At 48.4% G+C, this 21,297-nt stretch overlaps 1 protein-coding gene across 5 annotated transcripts in view; it reads left to right on the top strand.

Moving 5' to 3' along the window:
- LOC307188045 (BEN domain-containing protein 5) overlaps positions 1-21,297 on the top strand; it is a gene marked incomplete at its 3' end in the record, with an annotated part of 1,401,459 nt that overhangs the window by 1,164,185 nt on the left and 215,977 nt on the right. For 3 of the 5 annotated variants that reach the window (XM_079924745.1, XM_079924749.1, XM_079924748.1), the window contains 3 exons: positions 4,708-4,856; positions 10,794-11,007; positions 19,806-19,963. The exons of the other annotated variants lie outside the window; for them this stretch is intronic. In XM_079924745.1, coding sequence (XP_079780871.1) covers positions 4,708-4,856; positions 10,794-11,007; positions 19,806-19,963 — 521 coding nt within the window. Of the gene's footprint in view, positions 1-4,707; positions 4,857-10,793; positions 11,008-19,805; positions 19,964-21,297 lie in introns of those variants that run through there. 5 annotated transcript variants of the gene reach the window in all.

Here is a 21,297-nt window from a genome sequence, read left to right as displayed (position 1 = left end):
AGAAATGGTACTTAGTGTCCAAACATATATTTTGAAGATACAGGCGATTTTTAAGCCTCCTGGAAGTAACACAAGCATTAACTTTTTAGACAGGTTTTCAGGAAGAATAGCGTTAGTCCAGTTGAAGGTAGACAAGAACAGAGAATGGTGTAATTTTATTTATTTGTTGTGCCAGTAAACGTTTACCAAGCCCCTTACTGTGTGCCACGACTCCCATTTCATGGGAGAGGCCTCTGGGGCTTAAAGAAGTAGAGGAAATCATAGAACCAGGATTCACACCAGGTTTTCTAGCACTAAACCCAGTATTTGTCCATCAACTCACAGCTATTTGTATGCTGTGTAATAAGAGTTTTACGTGTTACATTCTCAACTTGTCCAGAATTGGGACGTGCTGTATTTGTCTCTGGGTCCCCAGTGCCTCTTCCAGGGCTCCATCCTGGTCTGCAGTCAGGGACTGTGTGATGAATGGGCTCATGAATGACTGAATGAAAAGACATGCACTATCTTTTATACTCCTTCAAAAGCTTTCTTTACCCAGCTGAGAGGTTTCTCTCCATGGAAGGTATATTTTCTCCAAAATAAACCTGAAGTGGATCAAAAGGCTTTTTTTTTTTTTTTTGATTCCTACTCTTCCCACAAGTGAAAAAAGTTCCTTTGTTACTTAAAATATCTGCACCAGATCGTGCAATGCCGTCTCTTAGCGCAAGTGCTTATTATTGTGGCTAATTTGGTCACGTATGTTTCAAGGAGAACAATGCCTCAGAAATTTTTAAAAGCAAAACAGCAATCTGAAGCGTTTGTTGTAATGAGATGTAAATTGCCAACATCATAGTGGAGCCTACTAAAATTTGCAATGAAGTGTTTTTTCTCCTTTTTAAATTAAAAGCACTAGAGGCCCTCCCTCCTCTCCCCAAAGAAACCACATGCTTTTTGTTCCTTTTCTCTCTGATTCTGTAATACTGTACACCCTGCTTTCCTGATTGATTCATTCCTTCATTCATCTGCCATTTTCTGAGCCTGTGTCGCAGCCTCTGTTCTATGCCTGCCTCAGTGCCAGTCTCTCCAGAGGCATTATCAGGTGGCTATTGGCAAGTCCCCATTTTACAGGTAGGAAAGCTGAGGCTCAGAGAGGTGAGGTGGCGTGTCTCAGGTCACGCAACTTGGATCCACCCCCAGGTCTCCTGACACACCCCTTCCAAGATGAGCCTTTGGTTGGTCTCTCCTCCTTGCTGAGGCACCAGGTACCTTCTGTATACAATGCCAGAGGAGGCAGTTGAGGACAGCGGTGCAGAGGGGTGGGATAGGGAGGGGGGGAGGGAGACGCGAGAGGGAGGGGATATGGGGGTATATGTATACGTATAGCTGATTCACTTTGTTATACGGCAGAAACTAACACACCATTGTAAAGCAATTATACTCCAATAAAGTTGTTAAAAAAAAAAAAAAATCCCTGGCAGCCACCAGGTATTTTAAACAGTGCTGATCGGGTACGTTAGGAAATAGTGTTCCTTGAGAGCCAGAAGATCCCAGTACGATAGCCTCAGTATTTGACAAAACTCCGTTGGTCCCTGAGGAGACCAGCACAGGGGAGCATAGCGTGGGTGTGCTGTGGAGTGCAGGCACCTGCTCTGGGCTGGGCCTGTGCTAGGCACTTGGGGCAAAAGAAGACCAGCAGTGCGCTGGCTCCCAGGGACTAGCAGTGACTAACTGAGCACCCAATATGACCCTCGTGTGGGGGAGGGGCAGTGGGGGAGAGCCACTGTTTACTGAGCACCTGCTTCGTGCCAGAGTCTGGATTAATCATTTCCTATGTAACTCGTTTAATCTTCAGTCTGGCCAAGTCGCTGTTGTCATCCCTCCTTTCAGGTGAGGCAACAGAGTCAGAAGGGTTAAGTAATTACTGATGTGTAAAATTGCCTGTCGAGGATTGAATTGGAACCAGGCATTGGGTGGAGCCCTGGTCTCTGAGGTAAAAGGACGCAGTCTCTGCCCGCCCTCAGGCCTCACGGTGGTCTAGTGAGGGGCAGGCATAGAAACAAATGAGTGCATCTGACTATCATCGGGGGAGGGGAGCGTCCGAAGGACCTGGTTAGGCCACTTCAGAACGGAGTCTTGGAAGAGGGGACCAGCGGAGGGTGGAGCCAGAGAGGTGACCTTTTGCTCTCAGCCCTTGCTCTTTCTGATGTCCCTCACGTGTCCCCCTGTAGCCATCTGAACTGTCCGTCCCCTTGGCTAGATGTTTCCAATTTCTATTTCACAGCCCTCGCTTCTACTTCACGGCTGCAAACAGGTTTCAGATATTTGGTAACAGCTTCCCTCCCACCCACCCCGACCACCGTCCCCAAGCACCTCCACTCAGCAGCAGGGCTTTATTTCAGGATCTCTGCTCCAGCCCACTGAAGCCTCTTTCTTGCCCACAACTTTCTCTCCCCTCTCATGTTATGAAGAATTTACTGAGAGCTTGCAACGTGCCAGGCCTAGCCCTAGGTGCCAGGATGGCAAAGAGAGTGAAACTTTGCCCTTGAAGAGCTTCACAGTTTGATGTGGACAGCAGATTGGACGATGATTGCAAGTACAACTTGCTGGAAGTATTTACAATTTAGAGACCCCCTACTTGGTAGTGATCAGAGCAAGGCCTCACGAAAGAGACACCTAAGCTCTGTTCTGGAGTCTGACCAGGGGCTTGGCAGGCAGATGAGGGGGCGTTCAAGGCCAAAACAATAGCACATCCAAAGGCTCAGAAGCTTGGGACAACACAGCATCTGGGGGGCGTGAGCAGTGTCAGGGGAGAGCAGGAATCGAGTGTCAGACGTAGAGAGGAGGCTGGTTATTCTGGGCCTTCAGGAGGCTATCTATGGTGTGCAACTTAATTTTGAGGAGAATGGGAGCCTAAGCCAGGAAGGACCTAGTCGTGAGTAGATCTCTGTAGCAGCTGTTGTGGAGATGGATGGGAGAGAACTAGGCAGAGTCAGAGCTGAGATGGATTCGATCTCTTCTCCAACACCTTCCTCTCATAGAAGGAAAAGGAGGCTCCAGAGGAGGGAGGCTATCTTGCCAAAGATTACCTGTGCTCCAGTGGCTGCATGGACCACCCCCTCTCAGCCCATTCCTTTTTCTGTGTTGCTGAATGTCAGAGCAGGAAGAGACCTCAGATGCCAACTTGGCCAGGCCCTTTTGGGGAAACTGAAGTAATTACTTCTTCCCTGATCTAATGCTCCACTTGAGTTTGCTTATATCTCAGAAATGCAACTGAGATCTCACACAGAGAGAAGATAAAGTTTGGCATCTGCTTCTGAAACTTTAGAATTATTCATTCGTTCTTGTCATTCTTTTATTCATTTAACAAACATTCAGAGAGCACCTCCTCATTCCAGGTGCTGGGGACAAAGAAGAATAAGCCTTAGGCCCAGCTCTTGAGTAGGTCATGCAGAATGGGGAGATGGTCTCCCAAGATGAGCCCTCCTTTTTTGTCAACGCTGTGCTACTCCCCAGCCATGCTGCGTTCAGCTTTGTGTGTTCAAACTTAAATATTGGAGACTGCAGAGATCTGTCTTGCAGATGGCAGCGGCCAGCAACTCAGGAATGATATTCTCGTTCTGGGAAGCCCTGTCATGAGGAATTTTTGTAACAGAATCACCAATACCTTCCCGACCACCAGCCAAAGCAAGGGCGTGGCAATTGAACATAGAATTGCAGCCAGATTGTTGGTGAGGGCTTCAGTACACAAAGAGCTCTGTCCCAAGTGGCCCACAAGGTAGGGATAAGGGAAGGTTGGACCCTGAAACCCATTGGTTACTTAAGTTATAGGCACAGCCCTGGGGACCGGCTTTGGCAGTAGCTGAACTTCTGCTCCCGTTAAACCCTGAAGTATTTGCATAGGGAGAATTTCCAGGATGCTAAACTCTCCATTGGCCTTCGGAGTTGCTCTCCTGCAAAAGTTAATCTAGTCATTTGGCCTTATTTACACATTTTCATCCTGTTTCTCTGCCCTTTGGTAATCAAGACACAATAGGCGATTTGAAAAATAGTCCATCATTTTTAAAAGCTAATGGAGAAGAAAATATCCCCCTTAGAAACCACCCCCATTTATCTAGCTGCCTTTCACAGTTTAAACCATGCATAATTTGTGTTCATTGCATTAAAATAAAAATCAGGGTAGCTGCTGGTTCAGGCAATCAGGGGCTTAATCTGTATTGTATTTTAATTTCTTGGTTGAAATGCTCCTGCCTAGATACTAGGTCTTGGTGGGAGGGGGAGGCCTTTGCATTTCTCCCCGCCCCCCACCGCTTTCCTATCTTCTGCTGTGGCCTACTTCGCATAGGCTGCAGAGATGGGGTGTTGGCAAATACACAATTTGCATACTGGAGTCTTTGCCACCCGGTCTCCACCCCAGTCTTAACAGGACCTCTTTCCTCTGCAGGAAGTCGAGTCCCCTGTGTTTTCATTCAGACAGTGACACCCTAGAAGACTGCTTCTCATTCATGCTTAATTAGCTTCTCGTCCATTCTTGTCTTCCAGTTTTCCACCTTTTCCCGTGACATTCATACCTCATGTTATTTTCAAGCTTGGGTTTAAGTGTAGTCCAATGGACAAAAATAAGCCAACATATTTTTTGTGTGCCGCTATGTGCTGATAGATGCCTAGTTAAAATATTTGCCTTTTCTTTTCCTTGGAGTTCTAGACAGATCTCTTTTCTTAACTGCCTAGGTCCCGCCATTGACTTGGAAAAAGTAAAGTCAGAATGTCTCGAGCCCGAGCCGGAGTTACGGAGCACTTTCAGTGAGGAAGCAAATACGTCGTCCTATTACCCCGCTCCTGCACCTGTCATGGACAAGTATATCCTAGACAATGGCAAGGTAGTGTTTCAAGCTCACTATCCATTCCCTGCAAGTGTTGGTTAGTCAGTGTGAAGATGGAGAGTATGGTGGGAGCTTCCCGAGACACAGCCTGGCCAGTTGGCCTCCTGGCCTAGCCCTGAGTGACTGCTTCCAGAATCCATGTGTTATAACTAGTGGATCTTTACTAGGACTTTTTCTTTCTCTCTTCCTTTTCCTTTTTTTCTTTTTTTTTTGGTAAATATTGGGCCAAAGCAACTGTAAAACTAAACTGACATTTAAAAATAGCTTATTAGTGAGAATGTATTTTAAAATGATAATGCAATGAAACCAGATGCATAAAATTTATAAGGTGATCTAGAAATATCTGATTTACAGATATGGATACGACTCAATATTTATCCATTCACCCTTTACCAAGTACCTATGTGTTCTAAGCCCCGCCCTAAATGGCAGGGATACATGGGACTTCCCTGGCAGTTCAGTGGTTAAGACTTCACCTTCCAGTGGGTGCGGGTTCAATCCCTGGTTGGGGAGCTAAGATCCCACATGCTCGTGGCCAAAGAACCAAAACATAAAACAGAAGCAGTATTGTAACAAATTCAGTAAAGACTTTGAAAATTGTCCACATCAAAAAAAAAAAGATCTTTAAAAAAATAAATAAATAAATAAAATGCCAGGGATACAGAGGTGAATGGGACATGCTCCTTACCCCTGAGCTGCTTTCAAGTTGTACATTCAGCGTGGTTAGCCCACAGTCCTAGGACCACATATAACTCCTCACATTTTTTTGTAAGACTCTTGAAAAAATGTTATGAAAGAAAACTTAAGCAATATTAGTAGTTATATTAGTACAGGGGTGAAAAGTAATGGAATAGCCTTTGGAAGTCTTAAAGTCACATGATGATATAGTAGCAGGGCAGGGAGAAGACTTCTAATATTCTTCCAACATCCAAATGAATTCGTCTTGGAGGAAATATATTGGATCCCTTTGTCTAGGCACTGGTCAGATGCAGTTTTACTGTAATATTCTCTGCTACCATGGCATACATTACAGACCTCACCTCTCCTTCTCCCCAGAGACTCATCTGTGTCAGTCTGTTTTTCTTGCCTTATGCTTCAAAAGGTCTCTGTTTACCCAGTATTGTTCCCCAGTGGGTTGATGAGAAAGAAAAGGTTGTTTTATTTGGGTTTGTCCAGATACACCCCTGCAGCTGGCCAGACTGAGCCAAAGCAAATAGCCAAAGCTAAGGAAATGAAACTTGTTAGTCTTTCAGGCTCTCTTGGAGATGCTGCCCTCATCTCCGTGGAGCACTTCCTCCCCCCAGAGGGCCAAACCATAGGCCCATTCTGCCTTGCCTTGCTGCAGCCAGCAAGCTTTAAGAGTCTGCCTTGTAGGGCTTCCCTGGTGGCGCAGTGGTTGAAAGTCCGCCTGCCGATGCAGGGGACACGGGTTCATGCCCCGGTCCGGGAAGATCCCACATGCCGCGGAGCGGCTGGGCCTGTGAGCCATGGCCGCTGAGCCTGCGCGTCCGGAGCCTGTGCTCCGCAATGGGAGAGGCCACAACAGTGAGAGGCCCACGTACCGCAAAAAAAAAAAAAAAAAAAAAAGAGTCTGCTTTGCAGGTTAGAGGTGGCATGACAGAGTGGAAGTAGGCAGCCTGGAGCCTGAGTTTAAGCTTAGCTCTATCTTTGTCCGACCTGTGTGACTCTGAGTGGGGTTTCCCTTCTCTGGGCCTCAGCGTCTCTGTCTGTGCCAGATGGGATCAGATGGATGCCCTCCATAGTCATTAACAGTGACTCAAACTGTGTCTAAGTTTGGTGAACCTTTTCCAACTGAAGATAAAGAAAAGACTATTCTGTCTTTGTTGACTTCTCTTTAGTCATGATCACGTTGTGGAATGACTATAGACTTTTTCTCAAAGCAGCTTCGAAGAGAAATCTTTTTCTCTCTTGTTTTGAAGACCGACGGACAGTTTCTGAGCGTTATGAGGGTCTCTTTTGCAAAGGATCATTTTTCCTCCAGGAAAATGGGTCTCTCAAAGGTCATTTAATTTTTTCACTGTCGAGTTGCACAACAAATCTTTAAAGTGCCAACTTTCCTTTTTCATCGATTATTGCCAGCACTTTGCTATCAAACTAACCTGCCTTCTGTTTGCAGCTAATTTGCAATCAGAGAAATTTATTAAGGGAGAGGAAGGAAGCAGACTTACTGGAAATGGATGGCAGCTTCCTAGAACAGCAGTCCCCACAGCCCAGAAGCAGCCATCATTGTTCTTGGCTCTGCAGTCATTTCTGACCCTTCCTTCTTTCTGCCTTAATCTCTGTGCTGCCTAGAGCATGGGGATGGGATCCATTTCCTAGCAGGAAACTGGTTTTGTCCTAAATAACATTTCACGAAGACAGTTTTTTGATCAAGTCCCATCCCACCAGTTGCCATACTTTTAAATAACCTCCCTTGAAAGCATAAGGCTAACATTTTGGTCAAATGGGGCTTTATGTGAATAGGGCTTGCCATGAAAGCTACTTTCTGATTTTGCTAAAGTGCATTGCTTTTCTTTGTCTTAAGATATTTTATTTCAAAAACTCATTGAATCATATAGCTGCAAAGACCATTAAAGTTTAAATAGTCTAATTTATACATGGGATAGATGGGGAAATACATCCAGAGAAGGGGCTCGTCTATAGTTATACGACAGATCAGAGGCAGGCAGGCAGGAACTAGAAGCCAGATCACCTGGCTTCCAGGTCAGTGCTCTTTCCAGTCTGTTCTGCACCCCTGAAAATGGGGCATGACCCGGAGCTTCGTTGACCTCAGGAGCCCTTGTCCCAAATGCCCCAGCCTATACCTGTGATTGGTCTCACCCAGGGCCACTTCTTTCTGTGCTGTAAAATTGGCCTTGTATTCGAATGCATGTCAGAAAATATTTTCTTCTCCAAGGAACAGCAGCTCATCAGAACTGAAAGCCAGTGACACTAAGACATATTAAATATGCGCATCAGTTTCTTACTGCCTTGTGTTCAGACTAGCCCTGATCACTTTGTAGGAGGCAAAGGAGGCAAAGCCTCGACCTCTCCCCACAGAGATGCGGGGCTGAATCAGGTAGTGAAGGGCTGAATCAGGTAGTGAAGCCTCTCAGTAGGCTAGAAATTCAGAAGGGACAGAGCTTAGCCCTGGAGAAGTGAAGGAGGTTTTCCTGCATTGGGGACCGGGGCTTGAAAGATTAGCAGGCTTAAGAAGGCATAAGGGAAGGCACTCATCCCTGGGTGGGGGAGAGGCATGAGCAGAGACGTGGGTGGGGGAAAGAAGGCAAAGGAAGTAACAGTTTCTGGTTGTCTGCTGTCCTTCTGACGTTTGACTCATGTTATCTCACTGAATCCTCAAAACAGCTCTATGAATTAGGTGGTGATCTGCCTCTGGTACAGCTGAGAAAAGTACGGTTCAGAGAGGTAAAGTGACTAGCCCAAGACACCCAGGTAGTAGGTGGAAGGGCCAGGATTCACACAGGGCTGGAGACTCCAGAGCCCATCCTCTTTCTGTTACCTACCACATACTGGAAGTAGGAGGAAATGAGTGAGTTTGGGGACATCATTGAGTGATGGACATAGTACGATTAGCAGGTTGAATGGAAACATGATTCTAGAGGACCTTTAATGCCGCCTGAGGAGGTTGGATTTGAGGTGACAGGAAACAGGGAGCCATTCAGGATTCCAGAGGGTTAACATAAAAACACAGAGTTGAAAGGCTGCAGAAGTCATCTAGTCAGAGAAGGAAAGCTATGTTTTAGGGAATGAATCTGGCAGTGTTTACAGCGTGGGTTGGAGCGGGCAGGGACTGGAGGCAGGAAGGCCAGCCCGTGGCTTTTCTCCAGGTTCCCTGACTGCAGTGTGAACTGCAGTGGGTGCTGGCCAGGGCAGTGGCCGGGCAGGTACAGAGGAAGGCTGAAGAGGAAAGCCATCTGAATACTGATCTGCTTTGTTTCCACCCCCATTAGCACCACCGTGACACTGGTGGCAGCAGGAAGGCCGGGAGAGCGTGGGCTGCAGGGTCATAGGATTTGATTCCAGAATGTACTGATAGTATGTCTTAGGAAAACTAATGAGTCCTTCTGAATCTCTGTTCCTGTCTGTAAAGTAGGAATAATTATTTCTACCTATTTCCATCTCTTAAGGTCATGATGAGGATTAACTAAACTGAGAGTACAATACCTAGTTCACTATAGGTACGCAAAAAATATTAGTGTCCCCTGTCTCTTGTAGAACATTGGCTAAGATAACTGCCATTTCTCTTTTAAGAACAGTAAATTAAACGGTTGTAGGAAAGCAAGGCTCAGGTTAGAAAAGAGCAGAGATCTTTGGAAAACTGAAGTTGTCCTCCATCTCCAAGGCTTTCTGATTCTGCATTTAACGTAACTCACACCCCTTGTTTCCCCCTATCTCAGGAAGCTTGCGTGGGTAGCCCCAGAGAGTCCTCCAGGGAGGTGACTTGGGGTCCAGCAGGGAGCAGCAGGGAACTTGTCCCCAGTAGGCCTGATCTGGCACACAGACTGCCCACCTGCAGTTCAGATTGCAGAGAAAAGGCCAGACTTGACCTTGGGTCTGTGTTGCCCAGCCAGCCCCAGGCAGCACATCTCACTCCAGGGTTACTTATCTTCCTGAGTCCTATGAACAGATTTATAGCACCAGAGTTTGCAGCACAGGAAGGCCAGGTGGATCTGGTTATCTGATATCGTGCCTGCAGAGGTCTGAATGATCTTTTGAGCTAAAGGAAGTGAAGTTAGATAAGGCAGGTAGATTGGTTACTTGCTGACATTGGTGGGTGGGCTGTGTTAGTGTCGCTGGCTGACCTGTCTGCCCGTCTGTGCGTGCCCACCTTGCTTTCCAGGCCAACCTTCGGTAGAAAGATCTCCAAACATGGGTCCTGCTGGTCTGCCATCAGTCTGGGTGTGCGTGCCGTCTCTCAGACTAGACTGTCCTGAGATGCCTCCCGACCATACGAGGTCAATGACCTACAGTCTTTCTGAAGACAGGGACCTTGGCAGGGACTTTCCATTCCCCTCAGAAAGTTTACCTCATCAGTGGCTTCCTCTCCTCCATCCCCACAGAGGCCATTTCCACCCTCCATAGACTCAGCAGAAACACAACATAAATAGCAATGTCAAAGTCAAAATTTCATTTTTTTAATGATTAATGTTAGCAAATGGTCTTCAAGTTGTTAAAAGAGCCAGAAAGGGGGGAAAAAAATCTCAAACCTCATCGCCAGATCATTCTGGGACTTTTGCATTTAATGACTCTGCACTGAAACTTTCTGAGTGCTTCCCTTACAAAGAGCATAAGATTGTGTTTTGTTCTGTGTGCCGTCAGATCAGACCAGAGACACAGTGGTTGTGCTTAATTTGTTAAAATCATAGGTGTTCTCAGCCAGAAGGAATTTAGCTGAAATCCAACTCTCCCAGTTCAGTTCACGGGAAACTGAAGCCAGAGACAGAAAGGACTTGCACAGACACACTCCGTTAGTGGCAGAGCCTGGACGGTTTCCCTCCTCACTCCACCTGCTGTGGTTGTCACACCTAGGAATTACCTAGGAAGCTTTAAACCATCCTGACAACGAGGCCCCACCCAGATGAAATCAATCCACTCTGCAAGTTCAGAGTTGAGTGACTTTCAGCTGTACCTTTCTCAACCTGGTTTTTCCACCTGAAATGAAAATAGTGTCCCAACGCCTTCCTTCCAGGGTTGCTGCGAAGATTTTGAGGTAGTGGATATAAAGCCGTAGAGAAGGCCTGGCACGTTACAGGTATTCAGTAAATGATTAGTTCCCTTAAAGAAAGTTAATTAGTGTTCATGGAACAGATCCCTTGCAGTCGTGCAGCAGTGTCTTTTAAAGGACAAGAAAAATTTCCAGCTCCCATCCTGTCCGACTAAACAGGTGCTTGCTTGTGTTCTTATCCCTTTCAGGTCCATCTGGGAAGCGGGATTTGGGTTGATGAGGAGAAATGGCACCAGCTACAAGTAACCCAAGGAGATTCCAAATACACAAAGAACTTGGCAGTCATGATTTGGGGAACAGATGTTCTGAAGAACAGAAGCGTCACAGGAGTTGCCACAAAAAAAAAGAAAGATGCAGTCCCTAAGCCACCCCTCTCGCCTCACAAACTAAGCATCGTCAGAGGTGGGTCCCGCACTGGAAACGCAGTGGCCGAGGCACCGCCCTTTACTCTGTCAGGAATGTGTCGGGCACATTTCAGTTCAACAGACACCTACTGAAGCTTCTCCATGCCAGGCCCCGGGCTGGGCATGGGGACGCAGGAGCAGATGTGGACCTGGTCCCAGAAGAGCTCACATTTAACAGGGCAAATGAGCTGTGGACACAAGTACAGTTCAAGGAGCTAGCATGCGAGAGGGACAGAGGGGGGTTCTCAGGAGGGGAGGAAACCCCTAGCCAGAAAATCAGGGAAGGGTTCCTGGGAAGGGGGTCACTGGATTGGGCCTTGAAGGATCCATCAGACATGGAGACACAGATGTGTAAAGAGAGGTACTCGGGAGGCAGAAGCATCTGGAGCAAAGGTGTCGGGTTGGGAAAGGAGTGCTGCTGTGTAGACAGCCTGAAGGTGGAGGCTAGGGGACCAGTTCTGGGGGGTCCTAGCATCGTGCCTGGAGCACTTAGTGAGGTGAAGACCAGCTGAGGGTCACTGGATTCAGCTGCTTTTCTGGGGTTTGGGAGGGGTTGGAGGGAAGGCAGAGAGACAGGGAGTCGTTTGTAAAGATAGGGCACTGGCCTGGACTCTGATTTTCCTTCCCTCCTGCCTTCCTTTCTTCCTTCCTCCCCTCTCTTCCCTCTTCCTTCTTTCTTTCCTCTGTCTCTCCCACCCACTCTCCATCCATTCACGAAGCCCTTATTCTTTGCCAGGCTCTCTACTGGGTATGGAGGACACAGGGGGATAAGACACAGTCTCCATCTGCAAGGTGCTTACAGTCACACGGGGAAGATGAACACGAGAACAGCTAGTTACGGTACAGATAATACAAATTATGGAGACAGGCAGGAAAGTACATGGGAGCAGAGAGAATATATTAATTGCTAATTATTCTGAGCGATCACTACGTTTCAGGTTCTGTTTTTTCTATGATTCTGTGTTAAAAATTCTTTTACATATATTAACTCATTTAATCTTCATAGCACATAACACTCCTTCTATTGGCTGCCAGTATTATCCCTGTTTTAGTTGCAGAAACTGGACACAGAGATGTGAAGTAACTTGCCCAGATCGCACAGCTTTAGGGGTAGAGCCAGGAGCCCGAGCCAGGAGGGCTGGCTTCAGAAGCTGTGCTCCTAACCACTAGTCTCTTAAGTGTCCAACTGCCATGTTTTGATGAAGAAAGTAAGACTCAGTCCGCATGTACATTTTGAACAGGCCATGTGCCAAGTTCTGGGGCAGACAGCAAGGATGTCCATGAACAAATCAGATCATTTCAGGTACTGATGAAAGGCCGTGAAGCCTCATCGAGCCATACAGTAGCTGTGTTGGCTGGGGTGGGTGGAGAAGACCTGCCTGAGGCCGTGCATTCAAGCTGGGAGCTGGATGTAGGGGTCAGCCCTGTGCAGGTCTGAGGGGTGGTGAAGCAGGCGGGATAAAGAGCGGGTTCAAAGGCCTGCATGCTCAAGGGGTGAAGCAGCCCCGGGGCGCTGCAGAGTCATGAGTGAGGGGACACTGAGATCAGGCCGGTGGGCGAGAGACGGTCTTTTAGGGCCATGAAGGCCACGGTAATCCGCTTGGATTTACCCCACCTGCAGGAGAAAGGTAATGGAGGTCTTCAGTGGGAGTGACTGAATGGGAGGTCAGTTAGGCTGATGCAGTGGTCTCGGGGAGGCATGACGGTGCCATGACTACGGTTACAGCAGTGGAAACAGAGAAAAATGGCCAGATTTAGGGTGTATTTTGGAGGTCGAGGTGTAAGGACACAGAGGGATTAGGTGACCAGCCAGAAGTCCAGCTACAGGGTTTCAGAGCCTGGATTTAAGCCCGCCCCCACTGACTCTGGTCTGCGGCTTGTTCCGTAGCACAGCTGCCCCCGTTGCTGGCCGATTCATGATGCCCTGATTTAGGCAGACGCTTATTTTTAGACGAGCGCAGGTAACCTTTAGTCTGCCCACTGTCTGAAAAGGTGGAGCCTAGTTTGGGAGGTCGCCCTGAGAAAGCGTCCTTCCTGGGGACACAGCCCTGCCTACCTGAGAGGTGGCTGACCTCTGATTCTGTTACACTTGTTGGGCTGTGACTCAGCAGGTCCCAGGTGCCTTCCAGTGACCGGCTGCCCTCCCGTTGTCACGCCGTGGCATAAAATCATCTGCTGTGCGTCTGCCTCAGGCACGGGTCTGACCGTGTCGGACTCACCTCCACGTCTTCCTTGCCTCTCGCACAGGTCCTGGCACACAGTGGGAGCTCAGTCGCCGAGGGCTGAACAAGTGCCACACTGAGACCTGCAAGCTGACCCCCTGACTGACTCTTCACACTGTTTCTTGCGAACTACTTTCCTTCCATGTCGCGGTGTCTTCAGCTGAACACTCACCTCTTACGACAGTTAAGAGGGCTGCTTGGATTGTAGCTTGGAATAGTTATGTTTGAGGTGTGAGAAGAAGTTTCCGTTCTTTGTTGACAAGTGAGCTGCCCCCATGGAGCCGACATGACCTCGTGATGGTCACATCATTGGAGCTCACGATTGTTCAGTGCTTTGCAGCTTCCAGGCCCCGTCCTGTCTGCTCCCAGTGCAGGGTGATGGGGAGTAGAAATTGGAACCAGGTATCGAAAGCCTGGGGTTGAGCCCCAACTCTGCTCTGCTTTAACTTTGAGCTCACCCTGGTTCTCTTATGTTTATTTTTGTTTCCCCAGGCCCAGCGCAGTGCCAGTACCAGGTAGATGCTTGGTGTGTCCATGTGTAAAGGCAGGATTCACAGTCCTTGTCCTGGCTGCCCAGTGGACCTGTAGACATTTGTATGTTCTTTTGACCCCATTCAGATGATGTCATTTGCAGCTAATCTGGTCCCCAATACTAAGGAACATTCTAGAAGAAAATACCTCAGCTGTGTGGCTTGGGGCTATTACAGGCTCACTGTCTTCAGGCCCATAGGCCAGGCCCTCCAAGTTTCCCTCACTGATCCACTCCTCCATTTTCTAAGCCCTTTTTAACCTTCTCTACTCTTCCAGAACATGGTAGTCCACAGCTGTCTCTTTTTCAAAAGATGACCATGTCTCTTCCTTCACAGAGAAAAGAAAAAGAAATCCCACAGCTTCGAACCACCCTATCTACAAACTTCACTGGATCCCCCAGTTCTTCTGCCTCATGTTTCCTTCTCTTATTTGGGACTGGCCGTTCTCTCCAACTGGATCACAGCCCACCTGCCTTCCTAAGTACCTTGTCTCTCCCGCTCAACTGGGTCCTTCCCGGCACCATTTAAATATACTTTGATCACTCATTTCTTACAGAAGCAAACAAAACACTCCCTAGACGTCACTTCCATCACCCAGCTGCCGCCATGTCTCTCCGTTCCTTTTCACATCCAGGTTTCCTGAAAGAGTTGTCTGCATTCACTGCCCGTGTGCACTGGGAACGCCTCTGCCATCTGGCATCGGCTCCCAGCCCTCTGCTTAACTCTGTCCTTGCCAGGCTTCCCCGTGGCTCCGCCTCTACCTCTTCCCCGGCCGTTTGACCTGATCTCTCCTCCTTTACTGAGAAACCCTCCTGCATGCTGAGGTCTCCTCCTGCCTGTGGCTTCGCATCCCCCCTGTGGGCTCCCCTCCCGCTGCCCTCGCCTCTGTCTCCAGCCCGCTTCTCTCTCACTGTGCAACGCTGCCCTCCGCTGCTCTCACTCCCGCCGTCCCCATTGCCCTCGGCGTGCTCATGGCCCTGGGTTGAAATCCACACTCCTGGCGTCTTGGCTGCTGCCTGGTGATCTGGCCTCTGGTGACTCCCCCGGCCTCATCTCACACCACACTTCCCGTTTCCACTGTGCTCTAACCACTGAGGCCTCCTCCCGGCCCCCTCCGGTCCCCACTGCCAGCAGTGCCCTTCCTCTGGTCTGCACATCCTGCCTGCTTGTCATTCAGAGAGACCGTCCCCGACCACCCGGGCTGATGAAGCAGCCCTTCCGTTGCTCTCTGCCGCATCACCCTCCCTCAAGTCCCTGCGGAGCGCTTCTTCTTTGCTTGTTTATTGGCTTGATGGTTGTCTTTTTCCCGCCTCCATTAGAACATCAGATTTATGAGCATCTTGCTCAGGGCCAGCATATAGTCAGTGTTCAATAAATATTTGTTGAATCAGTGACTGATTCCCAAATCTATATTTGACCTCAGTTCACACTTCCACGTTCCCGACCCATACATCCAGGTGCCCACTGGTCACCTCCTCCTGGATGTCCACGTGACACTGGCACATCTGCACCGCTCACTGCTCTCTCCTCTTCCTTCTCCCCAAAGCCTTCTGCCCCTCTGTGTTCCCTGTCTTGATAAATGACACCACCTGCCAGGGACCCAGAGAAGCCTCATTCCTGACTCTTCCACGTGCCCGCTCTCCATCTGTTCTGCCCCAAATACCTTTTAAACCGTCCACTTCTCTCCATACCCATCGCGCCTCACGTAGTCCAGTCCACATCACCTCTCCCCTGCCTTACTCCAGCAGCTGCCAGACTCCTCTCTCCATTGGTAACCAGAGTGATCTTTCAGAAACCCAGTATGATCCTGTTACCACCACCCCGTCACAGCCAGTCCCTGGTGCCCATTATTGAAGGGTAAGCTTCTTAACGTGTCGGAAAAGCGCCTTCATAATCTGGCCCCTGGCTCTAGCTCCAGCTTACTTTTCAGCAACATTCCCCTTGTTCACTAAGTTCTTACCATAATGAACTGCTGTATTCCAACAAGCCTTGTCCCCTCTCACATTAGGGAATTTGTAAATGCTGTTCCTGGCACCTGGAACATAGATCAGACCGCCCACCCGACACGCGTGCTGCTCTGTCTAGCTGCCACTCAACACCCAGGTGTGCTTAGGAGAACCATCCTTCAGGAAGCCTTCCCTGACCTCTCACGGTGGGGGGATCCTTCTGTTGTATGTCCCAGAGTACCCCGTGCCTACCTCTGTTCTCTTCTTTCTGTATCTTTGCCTCACAGGTGCCGGGTCAAGCAACCCTTTAGAGCCCATAACTACTTGCCATGCTGGTGAGTGAGAAGGAAATCGACTTGCCCAAGGTCATACAGCGGGTTAGATCAGAGCTGGGCTGAACTGGGCTTTCAGGCTTCCCATTGTCTCCAGGGCTTTTTTGTCTTACCAAAATACAGTGTTGATTTGTTTTTTCTTTACTAGGCAGGCAGGTTTGAAGCCTGTCTCCCATCGCACCATACACTCCCCATTTTTAGGCTAATTATTTGAGCTCGTCCAGACTGCATTTGACTGGTTCTTCCCATGCAAGCTGTCTGCTGGATTGAGATTGTATTTATTTTGTATGATTTTACCACATTTACTCGCATTTGCCATATCAAAATGACAAAAGCCTTGGTGCTCACAGGGTTGGTGAGGATTTTCTCCTCTCTGTGGTTTTAAAATCACTCCTTACCGTGTAGCAGAGGGATGTGGTGAACGCTGACACTGCTTTAGAAAGACAAAACCAGGAGGGCTGGAGGAGAGTCTCGCTTTAATGACAAGCTCCAGAATGGCAGTTAAACCTTATTAAGGTCAAATGACCTTTTTTTTTTTTTTTTTTTTTTGCGGTACGCGGGCCTCTCACCGCTGCGGCCTCCCCCGCCACGGAGCACAGGCTCCGGACGCGCAGGCCCAGCGGCAATGGCTGACGGGCCCAGCTGCTCCGCGGCATGTGGGATCTTGCTGGACCGGGGCACGAACCCGTGTCCCCTGCATCGGCAGGCGGACTCCCAACCACTGCACCACCTGGGAAGCCTTTTTTTTTTTTTTTTTTTGTGGTACGCGGGCCTCTCACTGTTGTGGCCTCACCCGTTGCGGGGCACGCGCAGGCCCAGCGGCCATGGCTCACGGGCCCAGCCGCTCCGCGGCATGTGGGATCCTCCCGGACCGGGGCACGAACCCACGTCCCCTGCGTCGGCAGGCGGACTCCCAACCACTGCGCCACCCGGGAAGCCCCTCAAGTGACCTTTTGCAGAGTGTCTGACTTTTCAAATGAGCCACGGCGTTGAGTTCTGGTTAATTTTTATAACTTTTTTAATAGGACCCATTAGCAGTTATAAACCTTGTTAATTAAGCAATAATCTCAAATGCTCCCTTGCAGAGGGAGGCATTCCTGGCAGCTGCAGGTGATTAATATCTGGAGTCTAACGAAAGCCTTTTAATCAACCTCAGGGGCCGCTCAGTGCTCTTACCCTCAGGAAACGAGAATGATTGGGATTCTGTGGGCGCCTCTGAAAACCTTCCTCCATCTGTACCTTTCTCTTCCTGCCTTCTCTCCAGCTCATGCCGGGGCCTCTCAGGGCCATCACACCCACTGCCCTGCCCCCTTCTCTCTCCTTTGCCTCTTTACCCACCCTGTTACCTTTCAGAGAACTAGAGACCTAGAGCTGGAAGAATCTTCTTAGATGATTGGATTTGACATCCTGCTTTCAGACAGTAAGACTGAGACCCAGAGAGGTTCCCACTCGAGGTGGCACAGCAACTAGGGTTAGAGCCAGATTCGAACCCCTCAACTTGGAAACAGTCCTCTGCACAGGGTGTCTTCCTCATTTGGTTGAGCTTCCAGCAATGTCACTGCAAGTGTCGGCGTCCCCCTGGCCCTGGGCTGGGGAGGGAACCCCGTGTTCGGGTCTGTAGGTGAGACAGCGTGGTCACAGTTCTATGAGACTGTGATCAGGGCTTTGATAGAGGGAAAACCCAGGCGAGTATGGAAGCACTGAGGGTATAGGCAGAATGGGGTCTCCCGACTCAACCTGGTAGGTTCCAAGCAGGTTGAATCTGGAAGAATGGGTGGGGTTTAGGCAGGTGAAGGATGAGACATGAGACCAGGGTAATCTGTAATCTGGGAGGAGATGAGCAAAGACTGATTTGTGGGATAGCCTGGAGTGGGTCGGGAGATGCAGGTGGAGTCAGCAGAGGTAGGACCTTCTCATCTCATTCCCTGTGGAAAAGCCAACACAAGACAAAGTGCAGATTAGTCAGGTTGGAAGCAGCCAGGAAGTAGTGAAGGTCAGCTAAAAGCTTTCAAAGGCTTCTCTGTGCAAACCCTGATCCGCAGGGAGGAGATGGTGCCCCAAAGAAAGAAGGCATATAGCACATGCACCTGCAGCCTGGACAGCAACAGTGGGCGGGCTGGCCACGTGCCCAGGAAGGGCTCAGAGTGGAGGCCGCAGGGGATCGTGCCTGTACTTACCTCCTCTCTCCAGGCCTCAGCCATGTCCCCTGTGAGTGGAGGGGTTGTAGCACAAGGCAGTCTCCGTGATCCCTCCCCAGTGCTGATGTTCTGCGTCACTAACAGCATTGCCTGCTGTACACTGGCCTGGTACACGAGACTTTGTTTATCCTGCGTGGCAGTTCCTCGAGACCGGGTTGTCACTCCTGTTTTATAGGTGGAAAGGCTCACGTTCAACAAAGTTAAAAATCTTGCCCACGATTACATACCCCAGTGGTACATTCCCCACCTACACCCCTAGTCCCCTTATGTCCAGAATTATTATGTCCCCTCAGGTTTCCCAAGAAAAGCATTCATTCATTTATTCATTCATTCAACATACACTTACTGAATCTTGCCCCTGTGCCAGGCGCTGTGCTAGGCCCTGGGAACGGACAGTGGCATATACATAAAATAACTGTAATAGCCTCAGACGGGGGTAGTGCTCCTTATAGCTTGAAGAAGGCTTGCGAAACGTTTGTTTCACATCCCTCATGGCAGCTTACAAAGGATCATGTGTGGTTTGTTATCCTTGTTTTATGAGGTGAGGAATCTAGGGCAGTGATTCGCCTCAGGTCCCCATGCTAGGAAGTAGGCCAAAGTCCAGCTTCAGTCAGGTCCTGTCTGAGGCTCACTGGTTGCTTCATCACAGCAAACGGCAGAGTCAGTAGAAGTGGCCATCCTCAGCCTCATTAGTAAGCACCTCAGTGAGGTACCACTTCACGCCCGCCAGGTTGTCAGAACCTTAATAGTCTGACCTGGAGTGCTGTTGGAGCTATGGGGCAGGCCGTCCTTGCACACACTGCTGTTAGGGGTTCCAGGCGGCACAGCCATTGTGGAAAACAGTTTCCCAGGTGTCACCTGGTAAAGTGTAGTAGGCACGCACCCTAACGCTGGGCAGTTCCAGCCTAGGCCCGGACTGAGCATTTCCTGCATGTTTGCCCCAAGAGACACGGCTCAGGCTGCCTGTAACTGCAGAACATGGGAAACCATCCAAGTATCCATGGACAATCAAGTGGGTCAGCCGACTGTGGACTAGTCAGACAGTAGGACACTACTCATCAGTGAAAGTGAATGACCTGCAGCTATACCTACACTTCAGCATGGGTGACTCTCAAAACTGGAATGTTGAATGAAAAAAGAAAAGTCAGATGGGTATACAGAGTATGGATACACTTGTAAATAGTTAAAAATGGGAAAAGTAGCAACATGTTATTTAAGGATGTATGCATATGTGTAAACACGAAAAGAAAAGCAAACATTGAGGACAGTGATTACCTCTGGTGAGGATGGTACTGGGGAAGGGCACTTAGGGGCTTCAGCGGGACCAGCAATGCTGTCCTGTTAAGCAGGGGACGTGGACACATGGGTGTTGTATCATTATCTTTAAAGTATAAATTTACAGTGTATATCTACTCTTGTGTTGAAAAATTTAAAATACCGCCATGCCAGATATGTGAGTTGGTACTTTGGAAGTATGTCAGGAGGCATATTTTCCTTTCTCCCCCTTAAAGATATGTACTCGAATGTACCATTAATCCTTGGCCTTCTTGTTTCTTTTCCCTGTCTAGAGTGTTTGTACGACAGAATAGCACAAGAAACTGTGGATGAAACTGAAATTGCACAGAGACTCTCCAAAGTCAACAAGTACATCTGTGAAAAAATCATGGATATCAATAAATCCTGTAAAAATGAAGAACGAAGGGAAGCAAAATATAATTTGCAATAAACTTTGGATTTTTCATAAAGCCTTCTCGTTTTCCTTGTGTGGCATGTGATTTGCGGGTGATGGTGTTGTCCAGATCAGACCCCACCATGCGTGGTGGTGTGTGGGCGGGGAGCCAGTAGGGTTCTGAGGTCAGCGCCTTGTTCTGAACTTGGACTTCCCACTCCAAGAAGGCGGATGGATTTGCTGAGACTCAGGCAGCATCCTGGCGCCAGTGTTGTTCTGGGGATGGTGAAAGCGCTGTCTTTTCGGAGGCGGATAAAATGTCTCTGAGTTACCTATCACTTGGCCAAGAATTTGAGCTGATATTTTTACCATTTAAGGACTTCTATCTTTGTTCCTCTATTTTATTCTATAATAAAGCTTCATTAATTCGTTGCTGTAGACAATCATTAGCCTCATTTATTTAAGGATGGATATTAAGTGTACAGTGGAGGTGACCAGTGTCCTTTGAGGGGCGGAACATTCAGGCTGAAGGAGAGAAAATTCATAAGGGATGTGATTACTGTCTACAGGTCTGAAGGGCTGTCTCGAAGCAGATTACTTTCTCTTACCTCAAAGGACAGATCTAGGACCTGTTACTCAAGGTGATCTGAGATTCAGCTTTCCTGATAATTTGAGTCAATCTTTGTAAAGGAGTGTCAGGGGGTGGTAATGTTAGATGTGGTTCAGGGTAACCTTCAGAAAGTCAGGGGCAACGTCACCTGGTGTCGGTTCGTTCATCCTATCTTGCATCTCAAATGATCCTCCAAGTTGCATAATTTTTATCTCGTTCCGTAGCTGTGTCTCTAAAGTGCCTGGTGCCCAATCAGGCAGACCACATTTGATCGTCCTGTTGATTAACACTTTCCTTGCTGTAATGCCTATGAAGTCAGCGTAGTATGTTGGAAATGGCAAGGGTTTGGGGCTGAGGAGTTTGGATTCCAAACCTGGCTCCACTGCTTGCTTTGGGCTTAGTGTAACCTCTTGAGTTTCAATTTTCTGTTCCTTAAAAAGAAGATAATATCTACTTTGTGGAGTTGCAACGTTGCTATAAGTTATAGAGCACTATATATAAGTGCTCAATAAATGTTGGTAGTCATTGTTTTCTTCATTTCTGGTTATTGGCTTTTAGGCATTGGTTGGAAAACTTTGGCCTCTGGTTTCTCTAATGGTTTATCCACTAAACCATTAGATTACTGGTGGTCTATAAGCAAAAGCTCAGGGTCACTAGGGTGAGTAGTGGAGGTGGCTACCTCTTTGAGGAATTTTATTTTAGTACATAAAATAATTCTTTGTAATCTGAAATATTATATGCTTGCTAAAGGATGTATAGGTATGAACTTCCTTTTATGGTG

This window comes from Stenella coeruleoalba (assembly GCF_951394435.1).
Source record: "Stenella coeruleoalba genome assembly, chromosome: 1".
Lineage (NCBI taxonomy): Eukaryota > Metazoa > Chordata > Mammalia > Artiodactyla > Delphinidae > Stenella > Stenella coeruleoalba.
Note: the sequence above shows the minus strand (reverse complement) of the source record. Positions and strands in the feature narration are given on the sequence as shown.